This window comes from Chondrus crispus, genomic scaffold (assembly GCF_000350225.1).
Source record: "Chondrus crispus Stackhouse genomic scaffold, scaffold_295, whole genome shotgun sequence".
NCBI lineage: Eukaryota > Rhodophyta > Florideophyceae > Gigartinales > Gigartinaceae > Chondrus > Chondrus crispus.
Genome location: NW_005179182.1, coordinates 72,845 through 87,195, shown reverse-complemented (window position 1 = coordinate 87,195; position 14,351 = coordinate 72,845). Strand labels below are relative to the sequence as shown.

Here is a 14,351-nt window from a genome sequence, read left to right as displayed (position 1 = left end):
GCGCCCGCACTACCCGCCGTGATGTCCCCATCGCTCGACGACAAGCCGAATGTCGACAGCCCCAGCGACCCGCCCACACCCAACCCGGTCGACGAGAACGACAGCGCAAGCACTAGCGGGTGGAGGCAGAGGGCAGTGAGTAGCGCGCCGAGGACGGTTGCAAGCATCGCGGAGGGTGGTGTCACGGATTGTATGCGTCGTCGTGCGACGGAATCGGTGCAAACTGGCAAGACAAACTTGGAATGCAAGGCGTGTCCGTAGTGGATTTGTTCAGCACGCAAGCATCATCGCGCAGCTCTTCCAGAGGAAGAAGGCGTTTTTGTAGTGCGGGCGCGACAACCTGGTGCGTAGGATGCAGCGGGAGGACGAGGCAGGTCGGTTGAGGAGGATTTGCGGACGGGCAGAAGGCGTTTCTTCCCTCGCCGCTGTTTCAAGTTTGAGTTCAAGTTTGGGTTCAAGTTCGAATGCAGGAAAGCGGCGTCTTTCATCGCGTGGCCGGAGACGATGGCCAAGGACGGCCCGGCGAGGGTGCGGCGCGACGCGGTGCGAGGCGGACGGAGGGTAGCGGGAGCAAGCGATCGGATGCAGAAAGTAGCAACGCGTTTGGCAGTATGGCCGCTGACTCGCTCGCAACATCCCCACTGGCATCCGGATTTGCGTACCTGTGGTCGCGATGTAGACGGTGGGCGGCCAGTCGGTGCGCGACACGTCGGCAGTTCGGCGAAGCTCCCCACTCCGCTGCTTCGGCCCCATGGACCACCGCCGCGGGCTAATGGCGAGCCGAGCCGACGGGGAGACTTTCTGCCCCCGGCTTTGGGGCCGTGGGGGCGCGCGCCTAACTCCTAATTTATATCCGAGGACCAGCTCATCGCGACGCCGCCACCGGTGCTTCGTCGTCGGGACGCGTGGTGGGGCGCCGTTTCTGACGCAGCCGAGAGACCGTCGCCTTCAGTGTGGGGGCGAGGGAAGCTCGACATCATTTCCTGGTCTGGAGACGGTGCGCTGTGATGCGGACTTACTTTACATGAGCAGGTATCGAAGTAATTAAGTTATGTTGCAGAACCATGTTTCTACCCGCATTCATTCTACTGCGGTTGTGCATGAGTGTTCGGCTTCTAATATCCACCCGAGGCGGGCTTGGTCTCTGCCTCATACCCATTCCCATCCGCGGAGTATCCACCCCCCGATGTCACGGGGGCTTCCGGCGCCTCATATGTCGCCGGTTGCGGTGTAGGCGCCACATACGGTACCGGATCGGCGTCTACTCCGTACGGCTTCTCCGGCAGCTCCTTCGTGTCATATGTCTCGCTCATGCCTCCCGTGGGATACCCCGGCGTGTGCGTGCCATAGTTTTCGTCATATTTGACCGTCTCTCCCTCCTCATACTTGACATATTCCTCCGGCTTGTCGGGCTTGTCGTCCGCTTCAGTTTTGTCGCACATCCTTTCATACTTAATCTTCGGGTAGCACCGCGCTTGCTTGCTTGTGTAGTCGTCCTTGCATTCGTACCCGTCCGCCTTTTCTTCGAAGCAGCACTTTTTGGTTTCTATCCAGCATTTGGGCTCTTCGGGCATTTCGTACCCGGTCTTGCTGCCATACCCAGTGTCGGCCCCGTTGTGTGGGGCTGGTGTTGCCTCTGTGTATGAGGCCGGGGCAGGTTTGCTGGCAGTATAGGGGGTAGCTTCAGGCGTGGGAGCTTTGTAGGCGGGCGCGGGCGTAGGGGTTACGTAATTGGGTGTAGGTGTGGATTCTTTGTACGCCGGTGCGGGAGTGGGTGCCGTGTAGGCAGACGCCGGAGCTGAGGGTGCAGGTGCAGGAGCAGGAGTAGGAGCAGGTGCAGGTGCTGCCTTGTGATGTTTGCCGGCGTACATGCCGGCTGAACTTCCGCCTGCGAGGTAGACGCCGCCTAGGGCGACGGGTGAGACGGCACATAGAGCAAGGACGGAAACGAACTTCATTGTTGGGGTTTGGTTGTGAGGCGATTTGAAGAGTGGGTTTTGCAGGAGAGTAGGTTGATAAATCTATGAGTTTAGGAGTTGAAGTTTGGCGTGAACTATATACTCCAAACAGTTTACACCATCCATATCGCAGGTCGCGATGTGGGAGAATTCCCTCAACTTTCGATACTGGGATTACGGCCCTATTCCGGTTCTGGCCTTGAGTGTTAATATGCTGTCGGGGACAAGCTATCGTATCCGGCACCTCGCCACGCGGAAGCCCCTGGGTCACGTCAGGGGTTGTACCTATTTTGTCCGTCTGCTTTACACCTTTCAGTGCAAGGGGTTGAGCATTTTTGTGTGTCGCTATTCACGACACCTAGACGCGACGCAATTTGAACTAAGTAACTGTCAGAAAACGGGGCCTATTTACAGACCCTAATCATGTTCAATGCTTGGAAATATGCGGAGGAATTACTTCGAGAGCATTTGTGCTTCCTAGCACAAATGTATTTGCGGGGCACAAAAACAGTATGAAAAGCAACTGAGCAAAGCGATACGGTTTTGCTAATGGCATTGGACCGCCCTCAATTTTTCACACGGATGTCCCGTAGGGACAAATTGCGACCCCTTGCAATGTGTTGGAGACTGAGCTTCGCGTGCCGTCCGCTCATCCTTTCATATTTGCCACGTACTTGCCCCGAGACCAGAACATAATCGTTTCTTCTTGCCTTTGTCCAGGAAGATTCTCCTTGTAAGTTAGCAGCATTTTTGCGGTTGACTGGTGGTTTCACTTTTAATATCAGCTTGCCATCGCCTCACGACCATTATGCTGCCAAGTTGGTGGACACCAAGCCCAGTCAGGCGAAATACTTTGGCTTTCGAATGTGTTTTTCAAGGTGTTGCGCAATCTTCGTAACACTATTTCGAATATCGAACAGTGTTTGGGAATATCGTGGATGTTCTGCGTATCAAAAGAGAAGAGAAAGGACCTCATGCATAATTATGTAAAAAGAAAATGGGCCTCTTTCCTCCTGCAACCGGCCCATATTGGGATTTTTGTCATTTTGAAGATTTAGTATCACCTGGCCTTGAAAGTGATCAAAACAGACTAGATGTATAGTTTGCGATACTTATCGATAGACAATGTTCGCTAAGCGCAACTGGAATTGACGTATCTTCGCTTCAAACATGTCCCGAAGCGAGATTAAGATATACAGTGGCGGCTGTTCCTAAAGGGGTGAATGGTTGCCATGATTTAATATCGTCTATCAAAACAAACGCATTTTGCCAGTGCACTTCTCAAAATTGATCCGTTTGTGAACCTTATGTATCGCAACCATGAAGAGATTTCTGAAAACTTAATACTGCCTTTTCCCTCGAAGTTGATAGTTTGCGATATTTTACGGTCTCTTTCACTGCAGAACGGACACTTTCAAAGCGTTCAATGAATGCGGAGCAGATGAAGTCTTCATTATAATTCTGGTCGTTATCCGAAATGCCACGGAGTACAGATATGCAGCTCACTGTTATGCTGCAAGCTCTTGATGCTCAAGCAGCTGCATTTTCAAACAATGATTTATTGTTGTGAATATACAATGATTTATTGTATGCGTCTGTATACACTTGTGTATGCGGGTGAAGCTGTCCAGGGAGTAGCGAGTGACATGCCGACACCTGGCATTCGACCGAGCGTGCACTGTCCTACACATCGCCGACGGCCGGGTGAGAGTCTCGTGACTTCTCGGCTATGTCTATTTCTCTTTTGTGAAAGAGAAATTCCCCTCGACGCGAGGCGGTGACAGGTTCTAGTAGAGTCCACTAAGAAGACTCCGGGCAGCATGACTGACAAAGACATAGACGGCACGGCGGCCGCCGCGCCGGTTGGCACACGCGCGCCAACCGCTGCGAACGACGCTGGAGCAGTGGCGCGTGCAGCCTGGGCGATCGCAAAGCCCGAGCGCCACGACTACGCGACTGCTGTCACTGAACTGAATTCCGCCCGACTGGTTGGTGAGGGTGGCATCTTCGATCGGGGCCCACATGTACCCATAACGCATATGGGCTACTTCAAGCCCCCTCAAGATGGCTTCCTCAACGAGCTCCGCTCCCGGGACCGGCGATCGGCCAAGGAGTGGGAGTATTTGAATGCTGCTGGCGTCTGGACGGAGTTGGGGTTTACAGCCCTCGACGTCGCGAAGACGCATGGTGGGACTATCGAAGATATGACAAGAAGACTCGTGCTCGCCTAGGATGCTATAAAGGCGGCGCTGGAAGTTTTATCTATGCGGGCGCAATACTTTCGGGACATTACGGAGCAAGGAGTTGAGACCGCCAGACAGATGTCCTTCCTTGTCGAGAATGGGCATGACGCTGTATTCTCAGAGTCCTACCGATCGGCCCAAGGTGCACTCACGTCCAAGACGGAAACGGCCGCAAAAATGTTGGCTAAGGCCAGGCTCCAACGTGCCTCAAGCAAGAATGGCAGCTCCCCAGGGGCTGCCACGGAAGAGTGACGGGCCCGCCTTTTGGCGGAAAGGACAAAGTGGGAGTCGGGGGACTCCCACTTTGGAGAGGGGTAGCACTGCGCGCGAACGCGGCTCGGAGCCGGAGGTCTGGGGGCTCCGCCCCAGCAGGGGGCCAGGGGCGGAGCCCTTGAAAGGGTTTCGGACACCATGGAAGGCGCTCTGGTCGGGGAGAAGAGGAAGAGACGTTGCCGGGGTCGCGTTCGCTTCTGTCGGCAGTTGCTGCGCGACCTGCGACATTGGCGTTCATTGACGCGTGGAGAAGGCAGGGACCTCCACAGGCTGGACCCGCATGCAACGATGCACAGCGATGCCGCGGACGTGGGATATGGGGGGACCCTAGGCGACGACGAGGAGACTGGGTCACCGGGTTTGTGGGAGGGTCGCGGTTTCTGGACGGCCGAGGATGGGACGACAAGTATAACGCTGAGGGAGTTAAGGGCAGTGAGGCTTCTATTGCAGAGGCACCTCGCCGACTACGTCTCCCAGCCGAGCGTGAGGCGGCTGCTGCTACACGAGGACAACCAAGCAGTCGTCTAAGTGCTGAATGTCATGGTCTCGGGTTCAAAGCCGATGATGGCCGAGCTTTGTCGGCTGCAGAAGATGCTGGTGGTGCTATGGGTGACAATAGAGGCGCGCTGGTTGCCCTCGGCCGTGATTCGCTACGCAGACGCCCTTTCCCGAACGTGGGACCCGGGAGACGCACGACCTACGGACCGTTTGTTGCGGTCAATACAGCACGAATACCGCTTGGACGAGGTCGTCTTCAAAGATCGCCCGGTTGCGGATACGCTGGTGGCCAGGAAGAAGTATGCTCTGACGCATATGGGGGAGTATTGGGGAGATGGGCTTTCACGTCTTTGGAATCCGCCATTCGATTTCCTTCCGCTCGTGGTGAGGAAGATTCAGGCCGAGGGCGGAAAGGGGGTGCTGATAGCCCCACACTGGCCAGCGCAAGCATGGTACGCGCGCTTGCGCGGGCTGGCAGAGGAGCTCATCGTCCTTCGCCCTTCCAACGACGGCCCCCCGTTGCTTCAAAGCTCGCGCCCAGTGAACGCCACATGGGAATTGGTGTTGGCAGGGATAAGGTAGCGCAGCTGTGAACGGCGAGGATCCGAGATGCGGTGCTGGCAAGAACAGGGATGGGAGGGGAGACGGGGGGTGCAGAGGTGGCGGCGGAGCTGCTGGTGTCGCATGGGTGGAGGGCGCAGACGTGAGCAAACAGGAGCAGTCAGATTAAGAAGTGGTTGGTGTTCTGTGATGAAGACGGTCGAGATCCGCTGCCTGCGAACGAAGGGGATGTGCTCGCTTTCCGGGGTTACATATACCTGGAGGGTAGGGTAGGTCCAAGCTCGAATCGCAATTATATCAGCGCTGTCTCCCGTTTCCATGAGACTCAAGGGCTACCCTCTCCGACGCGTTCCCCGCTAGTGTCTGCCATGGTTACTGCGTACATGAACAAGACCGATCGCGACCGACCTGAAGCGCGAAAACGAATCGGGATTAGTGCCGCAATCGCGATGCGTGTGGCAGAGTTTGGCTTGGGCACCGAAGTCGTTGAGGAAGTGAGCTCCTTCGCTATGGTCGTTTTCGCATTTATTTTTCAATGCCGGTCAATTTCCGTGGCACACGTGGCAGCAGAAGACATTGATGTCACGGATGCTAGCGTGGATGTAGTCCTGACGCATCGCAAAGCAAAGTCTTATCAACGCCCTCTGCGACTCTCCGACCGTCGCAATCCCGAATGGGATGCTACCGGGCTGTTGATGCTCAGGTGGAAGACACAGCGACCGGCCAATGCTGGTTTCTTCAACCTCCGAGCTGGAACGCGCTTGGGACTGCGAATTTGAACGCCGCCAGGTCATTGTCGCTGCTGCGTGTTGGCCCTGTTCCGCCAAAGGGGTTCTTTTATTCGTCACACAGCGCGCGAATCGGGGTGTACAATGAGCTTTTAGGACTCGAGTTCACAGACGCTTGGATCATGAATCGTTTGGACTGGGTATCTATGGAGATGCTACAGGTTTACTTTGATAGTAGTATTTCTGTCACCGCTGCGTCGCGCCTTATCTTCGCGCATATGCTGCCCCAAGGCCAAGCAGTCTAGCACGCCTGCGTCTCCGCATCGATCGCACACTCGGCTCCGCTTTGCGCTCCGCGTCTGTATACACTTATGTATGCGGGTGAAGCTGTCCAGGGAGTAGCGAGTGACATGTCGACACCTGGCATTCGACCGAGCGTGCACTGTCCTACATATCTCCGACGGCCGGGTGAGAGTCTCGTGACTTCTCGGCTATGTCTATTTCTCTTTTGCCCACCCATCCCCGTCAGGACGCCCTTCCCTGGGCTTCCGTCACATGTCTATTCTCTGATATTGTTCTTTCTTTGTTTACTTTTCGATAGATAGTCTAGGGTACTCTCGCTACCGCTGATATCTCGGGTGCGCGGGAGCTCCAACCGTAAACGACCATCTACAGTATCTTCATTCACCGTCGTGACCTTCACGTCTCAAGGACACGTTGATTGTGCAAGAGCATGGATTTCATGTAGAACCAGGTCGCCGGTTTGCATTCATTCTTTTTCCGAATTAATATTTAGTTTTCCCGAAATACATATGTACTGTATGATAAGAAGAAATTGCCGAATGCGGACCGGATAAAATCGTTTGCGCCTGCCAATCCTTCCTGTCTAGTTTTGCGACTTCCGAAGACTGTTCGATTGACGAGACTGGGACGCGACAAGGAGATCTGCCAAATGCAAAGCAGCCTGTTTGACTTCCATCCGTCAAACTGCAATGCATCCGAACTTACGACATCCGTGGAGCAGCCCGCCTCGACCGACTGTCGCATCTAGCCCATTTCATTACCCATCAGATGTGGAATAGCTCCTTCTATGCACCAGACAAAGAAAATCCATCATTACTTTCAAACTTGCAAGGCTGCTCCTCACTTGACCCATCATGATACCCTGCTCTTCCTTCACATTAAGTTTATTCGTCTTCCTGATCGCATGCACCGCTGCTGCATCCGTCCGGCCCCTGGACAATCGGCAAATCGCTGCCGTTGAACGACAAGATTCTTCCGTCTGCATGAACGACGGTATTAATTGCCGTTGTTCGAAGTCAACAGCTCCGGGGGCCTCTCTTTGCAAGCGACACGTTGGAAACAGTCAATGCACTGTTGGCCTATGTGATGAGCCTTTCCAATGTGATTGTAATGGAAGCTTTATGTGCAGCCGTGCTTCCACAGTCGGATACTGGGATTGTGACGAGGCAGGATCGGCAGCGTTCAGGACGACAGATTCTTGCAAATGTTCCAGAAGGAATAGAACAAAAGCATCTTACGCCTTGCGCGTAACTCAGCCACTAGCGGAATATATTCGTGGAGCTGGGGATCCCTCAACAGGCTGTGGTATGCCTTTGGACTTTTGGGCTTGATATTGCCACTTAGAAGCAGAGGATGATCGCTGGAACGGCTCACAACCTCAAGGTAAGATGTGCACTTTGTACATATCTTACCTTACGTATCTGGCAGAGCGCAGCGCGGTCAACCCAAGCTCATCTGCATCACAGAGACAACGTGCCATCGTCCGGGCCTGTTCTGCCCTTACAAACGTGTCAATCGCAACCGTTATCAACGATAGCAGACGGGCTAGAGATTGCGACGGATAAAATTAGACTGCAATCGCCAGGGGCCAGTAAACAGAGCTTCGAGAATGTAGATACTTTACCCTGACTCCACGTCACCACATGACAACTACCTAACAGAATGACTACAGTGCGCATGTTGAATTGCCGCCGAAGGCGCATCCGACGTCTGAACTACAAAGAGGGAAGGAATCTACGGATCAATGCAGCAGGTCTGCACCAACATCTTGGTAACAACATACGGGTCGCAGTTACCGGCAGGGCGACGGTCCTCAAAGTATCCACAGCCCTTCTCCGCGGTGTCGCTTCCAACACGACACGAGGCACCACGATCGGCGACTCCCCACTTGAATTCCTCAATTGAGGCAGTCTCATGGCGGCCCGTGAGGCGCTCCTCATTGCCCGAGCCATAGGCGGCGATATGTTGGGCGTGCTTCTTGCCCAGTTTCTCAAGGGCGGGGACAATGGCACCCTCGTACCCACCAGGCTCGCGCATGGCTTTGGTGGAGAAATTGGAGTGGCAGCCAGAGCCATTCCAGTCTCCCTTGACCGGCTTGGGGTCGTAGTTGACGTCAATGCCCTTCATTTCAGCGATGCGTTCCAAAAGATAGCGAGACATCCAGAGCATGTCTCCTTGCTCAATGCCTATTGCCGGACCAACTTGGTACTCCCATTGGCCAGGGGCGACCTCAGCGTTGGTACCTGAAATCTTGATGCCAGCATAGACACAAGCCTTGAAGTGAGCGTCGGCAATATCGCGACCAAACATCTTGGAACCAGACACGCCGCAGTAGTACGGTCCCTGAGGCTCCGGCTCACCCTCCTCCGGAAAGCCGATGGGCTTACCCGTGGCCGGGTTGATCAAAAAATATTCCTGCTCCAGGCCGAACCACGGTTCCTGTTCCTTGATGGTATCCATGGCAATAGCGCACTCGTAGCGAGTGTTTGTTGGAATGGGCTCTCCTTCGGGCGTATAGGTGTCACACATGACGAGAATGTGCGGGGTACCGCGGAAGGGATCGGGGTAGATTGCCTGGGGTTTGATGATTACTTCCGAGTTGACTCCAGGGGCCTGGTTGGTGGAGCTGCCATCGTAGTTCCACTCGGGGAGGTCGGAGAATTTGGACGGCGGCTCGGAGAGCATGCGAGCTTTACTACGGAGGCCATTGTAGCCGTCGATCCAGACGTACTCGGCAATGCAGCCGTCCTTCAGGGACATCTTCAACAGAGCGTCAATAGTGGCCATGGTTGTTGGTTTATGTGAGCGTGGGTATTAGAGGATGTAAGGGTAGAGAGTTGGAGGGGCGGTGGCAAAGGTGGGGGGGCGGGGCGGTGATGGGCGTGGGCCGACGAGCGGATCTGCATTGGTATTTATATTAAGTTGGATGGGTGGTTCTAGAGGAGACAATGAGGATAGGGCAATGCCGAGGGCAAAGGCCTACGGGGGTGAACAGAGCGAGTGAACAGAGCGAGTGGCGACAGTATGAGGCGCGATGCCCACATGGGTGACTTGCTGCACGCAATTCCGAGAGGATGAGAAAAACGAGGCGGGCAGGCAGGGACGGGGCGTGCAGTCCTTGAGACAGTGGTTCGATGAAGGGAAGGGAGAGCGAGCGCAGGGCGCAGGATGAGGCGAATTTCGTGGTTGAGTTGCGGTGACTTAATGCGGTATGAGAAGAGGGTAGGGGCTGACGCACGGTGGCAGTGCGGTTGCAGACATAAAAACTTTAGCGGGGGGGGGGAGCGGAGGGGCAATGTCTGCGGGGGCAGGTGTTTTCGAGTTGGCGGTGAGATCAGGAGCCCAGCGGGTGTCGACACCCGCCTCGGATTAGGGGATTAGGGGATTTAGGGGTTTATTAGGGGTTCTGAGAGATCAGAGTGCGGCACGGGGGGTGTGGGTGCGTGCGCGGCCTGGATGCCCGAAAACGGGGGCGCAAGGCGGGCCGTTTTTGCGAGATCTTTACACATGAGCAACACGACGCCGCGGCGCCGTGCCGCACCACCCAATCAAACACGGCCGCCGCACACATGTACAGTATTCACGTGTACCGTTCCCTGCTCGCGCTGCGGCTGGGCCAAGCGCATGTCGACCAGCCAATCATGCGCGCCGCCCTTCTGCCGGAACGCCTCTTCCGCCGATGCCCCGCTTCTCGTCCCGCCCCGCTCTGTAAAATTTACCTCGTCAGGCGGCTGCGAGCCGTAGATACCGTGTGTCCACGGCATGCACGTTGACAAACCCACCCTCGCTCCCCCGCCTTCAACACGGGATTGCTACAACGACTGGCCCGCACTATGTTAACCCTGCTCATGTTAAACCCTGCTTATGCCAAAACTTTTTCCCAGCCCCCGCCCCCGCCACCAGTCGCCTCACTCTGCAGTTCGTGTCAGGGTTATTCCACGCTGGTCTTGCAGGTGTGCGGTGTAATACTCGCGGTAAGTCTCATGAGAAACCATCCTAGTGTATCTGCCTGGTAGACCACTCAAACAATCCTTACTTCTGCACCTCCGCTGCGTCTATACGTGACCACTTGACTTCCCTCTCCACATATCCCGCTGTCCCGTGACTCACACAAGCCCCATATCTTCCCTCCCCCCCACCCACCCAATTATTAGTTGCAGGTGTATAAACTTGTTTCTCTTCCTTCAAATTTACACCTGCTCTTTGCAATGTCTTGCCCGTTCACCACGAAAATATCCAGATTCACCTTCAGAGAATCACAATTACTCGCTCTCAGTCTCACTTCAAAAAACAGGACAACACACCTGTGTTCCTTAGATCTCGCTTAGTCGTATCTCCTTTCCGATGCATATCCTCACCGGAACGGACCGAGAAACCCTAGATGTGCATCGAAACTATACTTTTATGCCCACAATATGTCTTGTTTGACAATTGGTTTGTGTGCCTCTCATGCATGTGTTCAATGCAAGCGAGAGCGACGCCCGAAACATAAGGTTTTCGCAGCCGCCTGCTCTCGCCTCCACTCTGGTCACGAGTCAACTTAAATTCTACCACCAGTCCCGTATTGAAGTGCCGTTTCTTTCGCGGGATGGCGCGCACTACACAGCGAAACGCCATCCTTCCAGTTTGCCATACTTCAACTAAAAAGAAGAGAGTGGAGTCAAGCGGTGAAATAAAGGTTATCTGGCCGCGACCGGCTGCAATTGAACAAGCAATGTATAGATTGGTCTACGTGCTTTGTGCAATCAGGGTTTGGGGCATAGATAAAAAACTTAATAATGCAGGACCGGCGAGGAGAGCCGTCTTTTTTTCGGATCGAGATTCGCTGTGTGTCCTTAAAATCTTTCATTGACTTGAAGTCTATCGCACACCTGTAGCTATCAAAATCTGCATTATAGCGAAGATTACATCCCATTCACCAGGCAGTACTGTTTCTGATTAAATTCCATATACAGAAAAGTTTACCATTAGACTAAACACTTCCAGCATGCAAGTCATTTACAATCGCACACCCGAAAAATATGACTGTGTGAGCATGCCGAAAATTCACCTTCATGGCGCATCAACAGCCTTTGTCCATTACCTTTTTCGCGTGCTAGGAAGGCTGTTTCTTTTGCATACACGCGATTGGTTGCTCGGATGAACTGGTGATGAAACGTCTGTGCCCCACATTTCGGCGGGAGTAGCTTCGCACCTGACTGCATGCTGAGTGCTATAGACAGTTATTGAATAGAGAAAATGGTGAGCAGGCCTCGGATGCAGGCCGACCCTTGTGTAATAGTTGTCCACCGGCCGCGAGCTCCTCTGTTTGCTCGGGGCTATGATGCTGGCCCGAGGCAAAGTCAAGTGGCTGGTATGATGCCACAAGGGCAAACATGTCGCACGAGAGCACCTGTGGACAACGTGCTTGTCGCTCCCGTTGAGCGTGATATGGATATCACTGTGCAGTACTACTATTTGAATGTGCACTGCGGGGCAGAAAAGAGCGCCAGCGGATCACCTCAGCTGGGCTACAAAACAACGCACTTGCGCAGTAGTCCTTCGGTGTCAAGATATCAATTGTGTTACACGTGTACGAAACACTTTGACTCAATGCAATAAGGAGATAATCGTCCCTCCTGTATGGTCGCACGTTTTATGAACGAAGCTCGATCGTGCAGTAGCAAAAATACTTGCCAAACGAGGGCTGCAATGCAAATACTTGCCAAAAGAGGGCTGCAATGCAAATACTTGATGCAAGTGATCCCGTCATGGATTGTTACCGAAACAAGGAGGCCAGATAGCGGTTCAAATCATTCACAAGCTCTAGCTTTGGGCCAAATGCATTTCACGTTTCCACGTTTCTGTTTGTTCCAGTTAATAAGCCAGGATCAACCAAGAAGATAGTGCGTAAATTAGAGTGGTGGGCATGGAGCATGCCGACTCTGCTTTGCAAAAATCTCCGCAGCGAGCAAGTGGTCTCGATGGCCTCGCTGTCCCAACATGTCCCAACAACAATAAACCTTACGTAGACACTACTGGCGCACTCTACACTATCATAGACTGTAGCATTTGGGCTGTCATGAACATGAATACCCTTCACGGTACAGTACTGTTGCGCACACGCACAGGTGGCAAACGGTGTCTGCTTTGGGACTGGGCGTCGGTCGCGGGCAAGAGAAAAGAGGGCATGGCGGTTGTGGTTGCGTGGACCAGCGGCGGGATTTGCGCTGGGAGAGAGACGGAACGGAATGGCGGGGTGTCGCGTACGGAAGAGGGGCGCGAAGAGGGTGATTGAGAGGGCCAGCGCGAACGGGTGAAGCGGAACTCTAGAGAGACGGAGCCCCGGCGCTTGAAGGCGCGGCGGCGAGGGTGGGGTAGGGAATATGAAGGAAGGAAGCGGGCGAGAAGAAAGAGGCGAGGGGGACTTGAGGTGGCTTCCTGAGGAGTCGAGTGGATTCTCGAAGGGCAGAGGCTGGCACCAGCCTGGACAGTGTCCAGAGGCCGTTGCCGAGAACCCACCTGGTGCATCAAACCCTGTCAACAGGGTTCGATTTATCGGGCACAAAGGTATACAGTATTGAGAGATCATTCATCGCACTTACAGTACGTTGCATGCCTCACAAGGAGTAAGAGCGAATTCCTGGCTTTTAAATTTCATCACAAGCTTTCCTGTAGCAGCGATTTCACTCGCTTATCATTTCGAGTAAATCAGACTTTGCACATGCGCTGCAGTGGACTGGATCAAGGATTGCAATGGCGAAGGCAGCGTAGTATTTGGAAAAAGGATTATATATATCCTATAATCAAACGATTTTAGAAACACAGCTTGTCCAACAAAGCAGGTCGTCCTCCTTCACCTCGCAGGAAGTGATACTGTAGTCGCTTGTACGGCGGAAAGAAACTATAAGTCGGGATGTGGATCGCGGAACTCGCAGATGTCAGTGATTTCTCGTTCCGCAGTTTACAGAGATGTTACACCTTGCATGCCAGGTATGATACCTGCGAGATTGGGATTGTATAGACTAGCGATTCGGGTCGGGGTTCCATTGCTTGCACATTTTCAGTTGTACTCCGTATAATGCGTTTGAATCAGAAGGCTTGACGATAAGAATGCGAGCGGGACGAGAGTGTGTGGACATGAATCCCGTGGCTTGCTGATCGCAACGTGACAGGCGGTGTGTTTGACTGCCACTCGCTGTTCCCTCGCAGCCTTCCCTCGCTGCCTGCCTTCCCTCCAGTCTTCCCTCGCAGTCTTCCCCCGCAGCCGGGAGATGTGGCGTTGTCTGAAACGAAGATCGCCTCTTTCAGTTTGGTGGAAAAAGATCGCAGTGGTGTTATTCATTACAGAGTAATGACCGTGGGCGTCCTTTGCGCTGCGTATGGCAAGTCAAGAACAAGTGCAGGCGCAAGGGCGTGTGCCCATTTCTGAGGTACAAGGGATGCAAATGGGTGGACGTGTGCGTCATGCTACTGGCGGACGGACGTGACTTGGCCCTGTTTGGTTGGACGAAAATTCCAGTTGCCGTATTTCTGTACAGTTGCACCGCAGTGTGACGGGGTGCACACTCCGTCACTCGAAACGGAACATCATCGACGGTCTGATTTGCTTCATAAAAGGTGCATGCTATGAAGGTACGTTTCGGAAGGAATCTTCACTTGACCTCTCACCTAAGCCGCGAACGTTGTCACGACCAGATCGAGACCCGTGAACCGCTTGTGGAGTACAGCGCGCTACCGGTAGGGTAGCTTGATGGGCGAAGCCTCTCTGAACTCGCAACGCAACTAGCGCGGCGAACGCGGGACGC

At 54.0% G+C, this 14,351-nt stretch overlaps 8 protein-coding genes across 8 annotated transcripts; 4 read left to right on the top strand and 4 right to left on the bottom strand.

Annotated features, from left to right (window-relative positions):
• The first annotated feature begins 751 nt into the window (after positions 1–751).
• CHC_T00005460001 (hypothetical protein) lies at positions 752–1,048 on the top strand. Its single transcript, XM_005717085.1, has one exon. The coding sequence runs from the start codon at positions 752–754 to the stop codon at positions 1,046–1,048; it is 297 nt and encodes a 98-aa protein (XP_005717142.1).
• A 3-nt stretch (positions 1,049–1,051) lies between these two features.
• On the top strand, positions 1,052–1,234 carry CHC_T00005459001 (hypothetical protein). Its single transcript, XM_005717084.1, has one exon. The coding sequence runs from the start codon at positions 1,052–1,054 to the stop codon at positions 1,232–1,234; it is 183 nt and encodes a 60-aa protein (XP_005717141.1).
• Positions 1,235–7,053: 5,819 nt separating this feature from the next.
• CHC_T00005458001 (hypothetical protein) lies at positions 7,054–7,308 on the bottom strand. The gene has a single exon (XM_005717083.1). It carries the CDS (start codon positions 7,306–7,308, stop codon positions 7,054–7,056), a length of 255 nt encoding a protein of 84 aa, XP_005717140.1.
• Positions 7,309–7,321: 13 nt separating this feature from the next.
• CHC_T00005457001 (hypothetical protein) lies at positions 7,322–7,417 on the bottom strand. The gene has a single exon (XM_005717082.1). It carries the CDS (start codon positions 7,415–7,417, stop codon positions 7,322–7,324), a length of 96 nt encoding a protein of 31 aa, XP_005717139.1.
• A 1-nt stretch (position 7,418) lies between these two features.
• On the top strand, positions 7,419–7,895 carry CHC_T00005456001 (hypothetical protein). The gene has a single exon (XM_005717081.1). The coding sequence runs from the start codon at positions 7,419–7,421 to the stop codon at positions 7,893–7,895; it is 477 nt and encodes a 158-aa protein (XP_005717138.1).
• Positions 7,896–7,917: 22 nt separating this feature from the next.
• On the top strand, positions 7,918–8,193 carry CHC_T00005455001 (hypothetical protein). The gene has a single exon (XM_005717080.1). It carries the CDS (start codon positions 7,918–7,920, stop codon positions 8,191–8,193), a length of 276 nt encoding a protein of 91 aa, XP_005717137.1.
• Positions 8,194–8,298: 105 nt separating this feature from the next.
• CHC_T00005454001 (hypothetical protein) lies at positions 8,299–9,324 on the bottom strand. The gene has a single exon (XM_005717079.1). The coding sequence runs from the start codon at positions 9,322–9,324 to the stop codon at positions 8,299–8,301; it is 1,026 nt and encodes a 341-aa protein (XP_005717136.1).
• A 2-nt stretch (positions 9,325–9,326) lies between these two features.
• CHC_T00005453001 (hypothetical protein) lies at positions 9,327–9,470 on the bottom strand. Its single transcript, XM_005717078.1, has one exon. It carries the CDS (start codon positions 9,468–9,470, stop codon positions 9,327–9,329), a length of 144 nt encoding a protein of 47 aa, XP_005717135.1.
• Between the last annotated feature and the right edge of the window lie 4,881 nt (positions 9,471–14,351).

Bases quoted from the DNA above. Each gene is read 5' to 3' on its own strand.
- CHC_T00005453001 (XM_005717078.1), bottom strand. From the start codon at position 9,470: ATGCAGATCCGCTCGTCGGCCCACGCCCATCACCGCCCCGCCCCCCCA.
- CHC_T00005455001 (XM_005717080.1), top strand. From the start codon at position 7,918: ATGATCGCTGGAACGGCTCACAACCTCAAGGTAAGATGTGCACTTTGT.
- CHC_T00005459001 (XM_005717084.1), top strand. From the start codon at position 1,052: ATGTTGCAGAACCATGTTTCTACCCGCATTCATTCTACTGCGGTTGTG.
- CHC_T00005454001 (XM_005717079.1), bottom strand. From the start codon at position 9,324: ATGTCCCTGAAGGACGGCTGCATTGCCGAGTACGTCTGGATCGACGGC.
- CHC_T00005457001 (XM_005717082.1), bottom strand. From the start codon at position 7,417: ATGGGTCAAGTGAGGAGCAGCCTTGCAAGTTTGAAAGTAATGATGGAT.
- CHC_T00005460001 (XM_005717085.1), top strand. From the start codon at position 752: ATGGACCACCGCCGCGGGCTAATGGCGAGCCGAGCCGACGGGGAGACT.
- CHC_T00005456001 (XM_005717081.1), top strand. From the start codon at position 7,419: ATGATACCCTGCTCTTCCTTCACATTAAGTTTATTCGTCTTCCTGATC.
- CHC_T00005458001 (XM_005717083.1), bottom strand. From the start codon at position 7,308: ATGCGACAGTCGGTCGAGGCGGGCTGCTCCACGGATGTCGTAAGTTCG.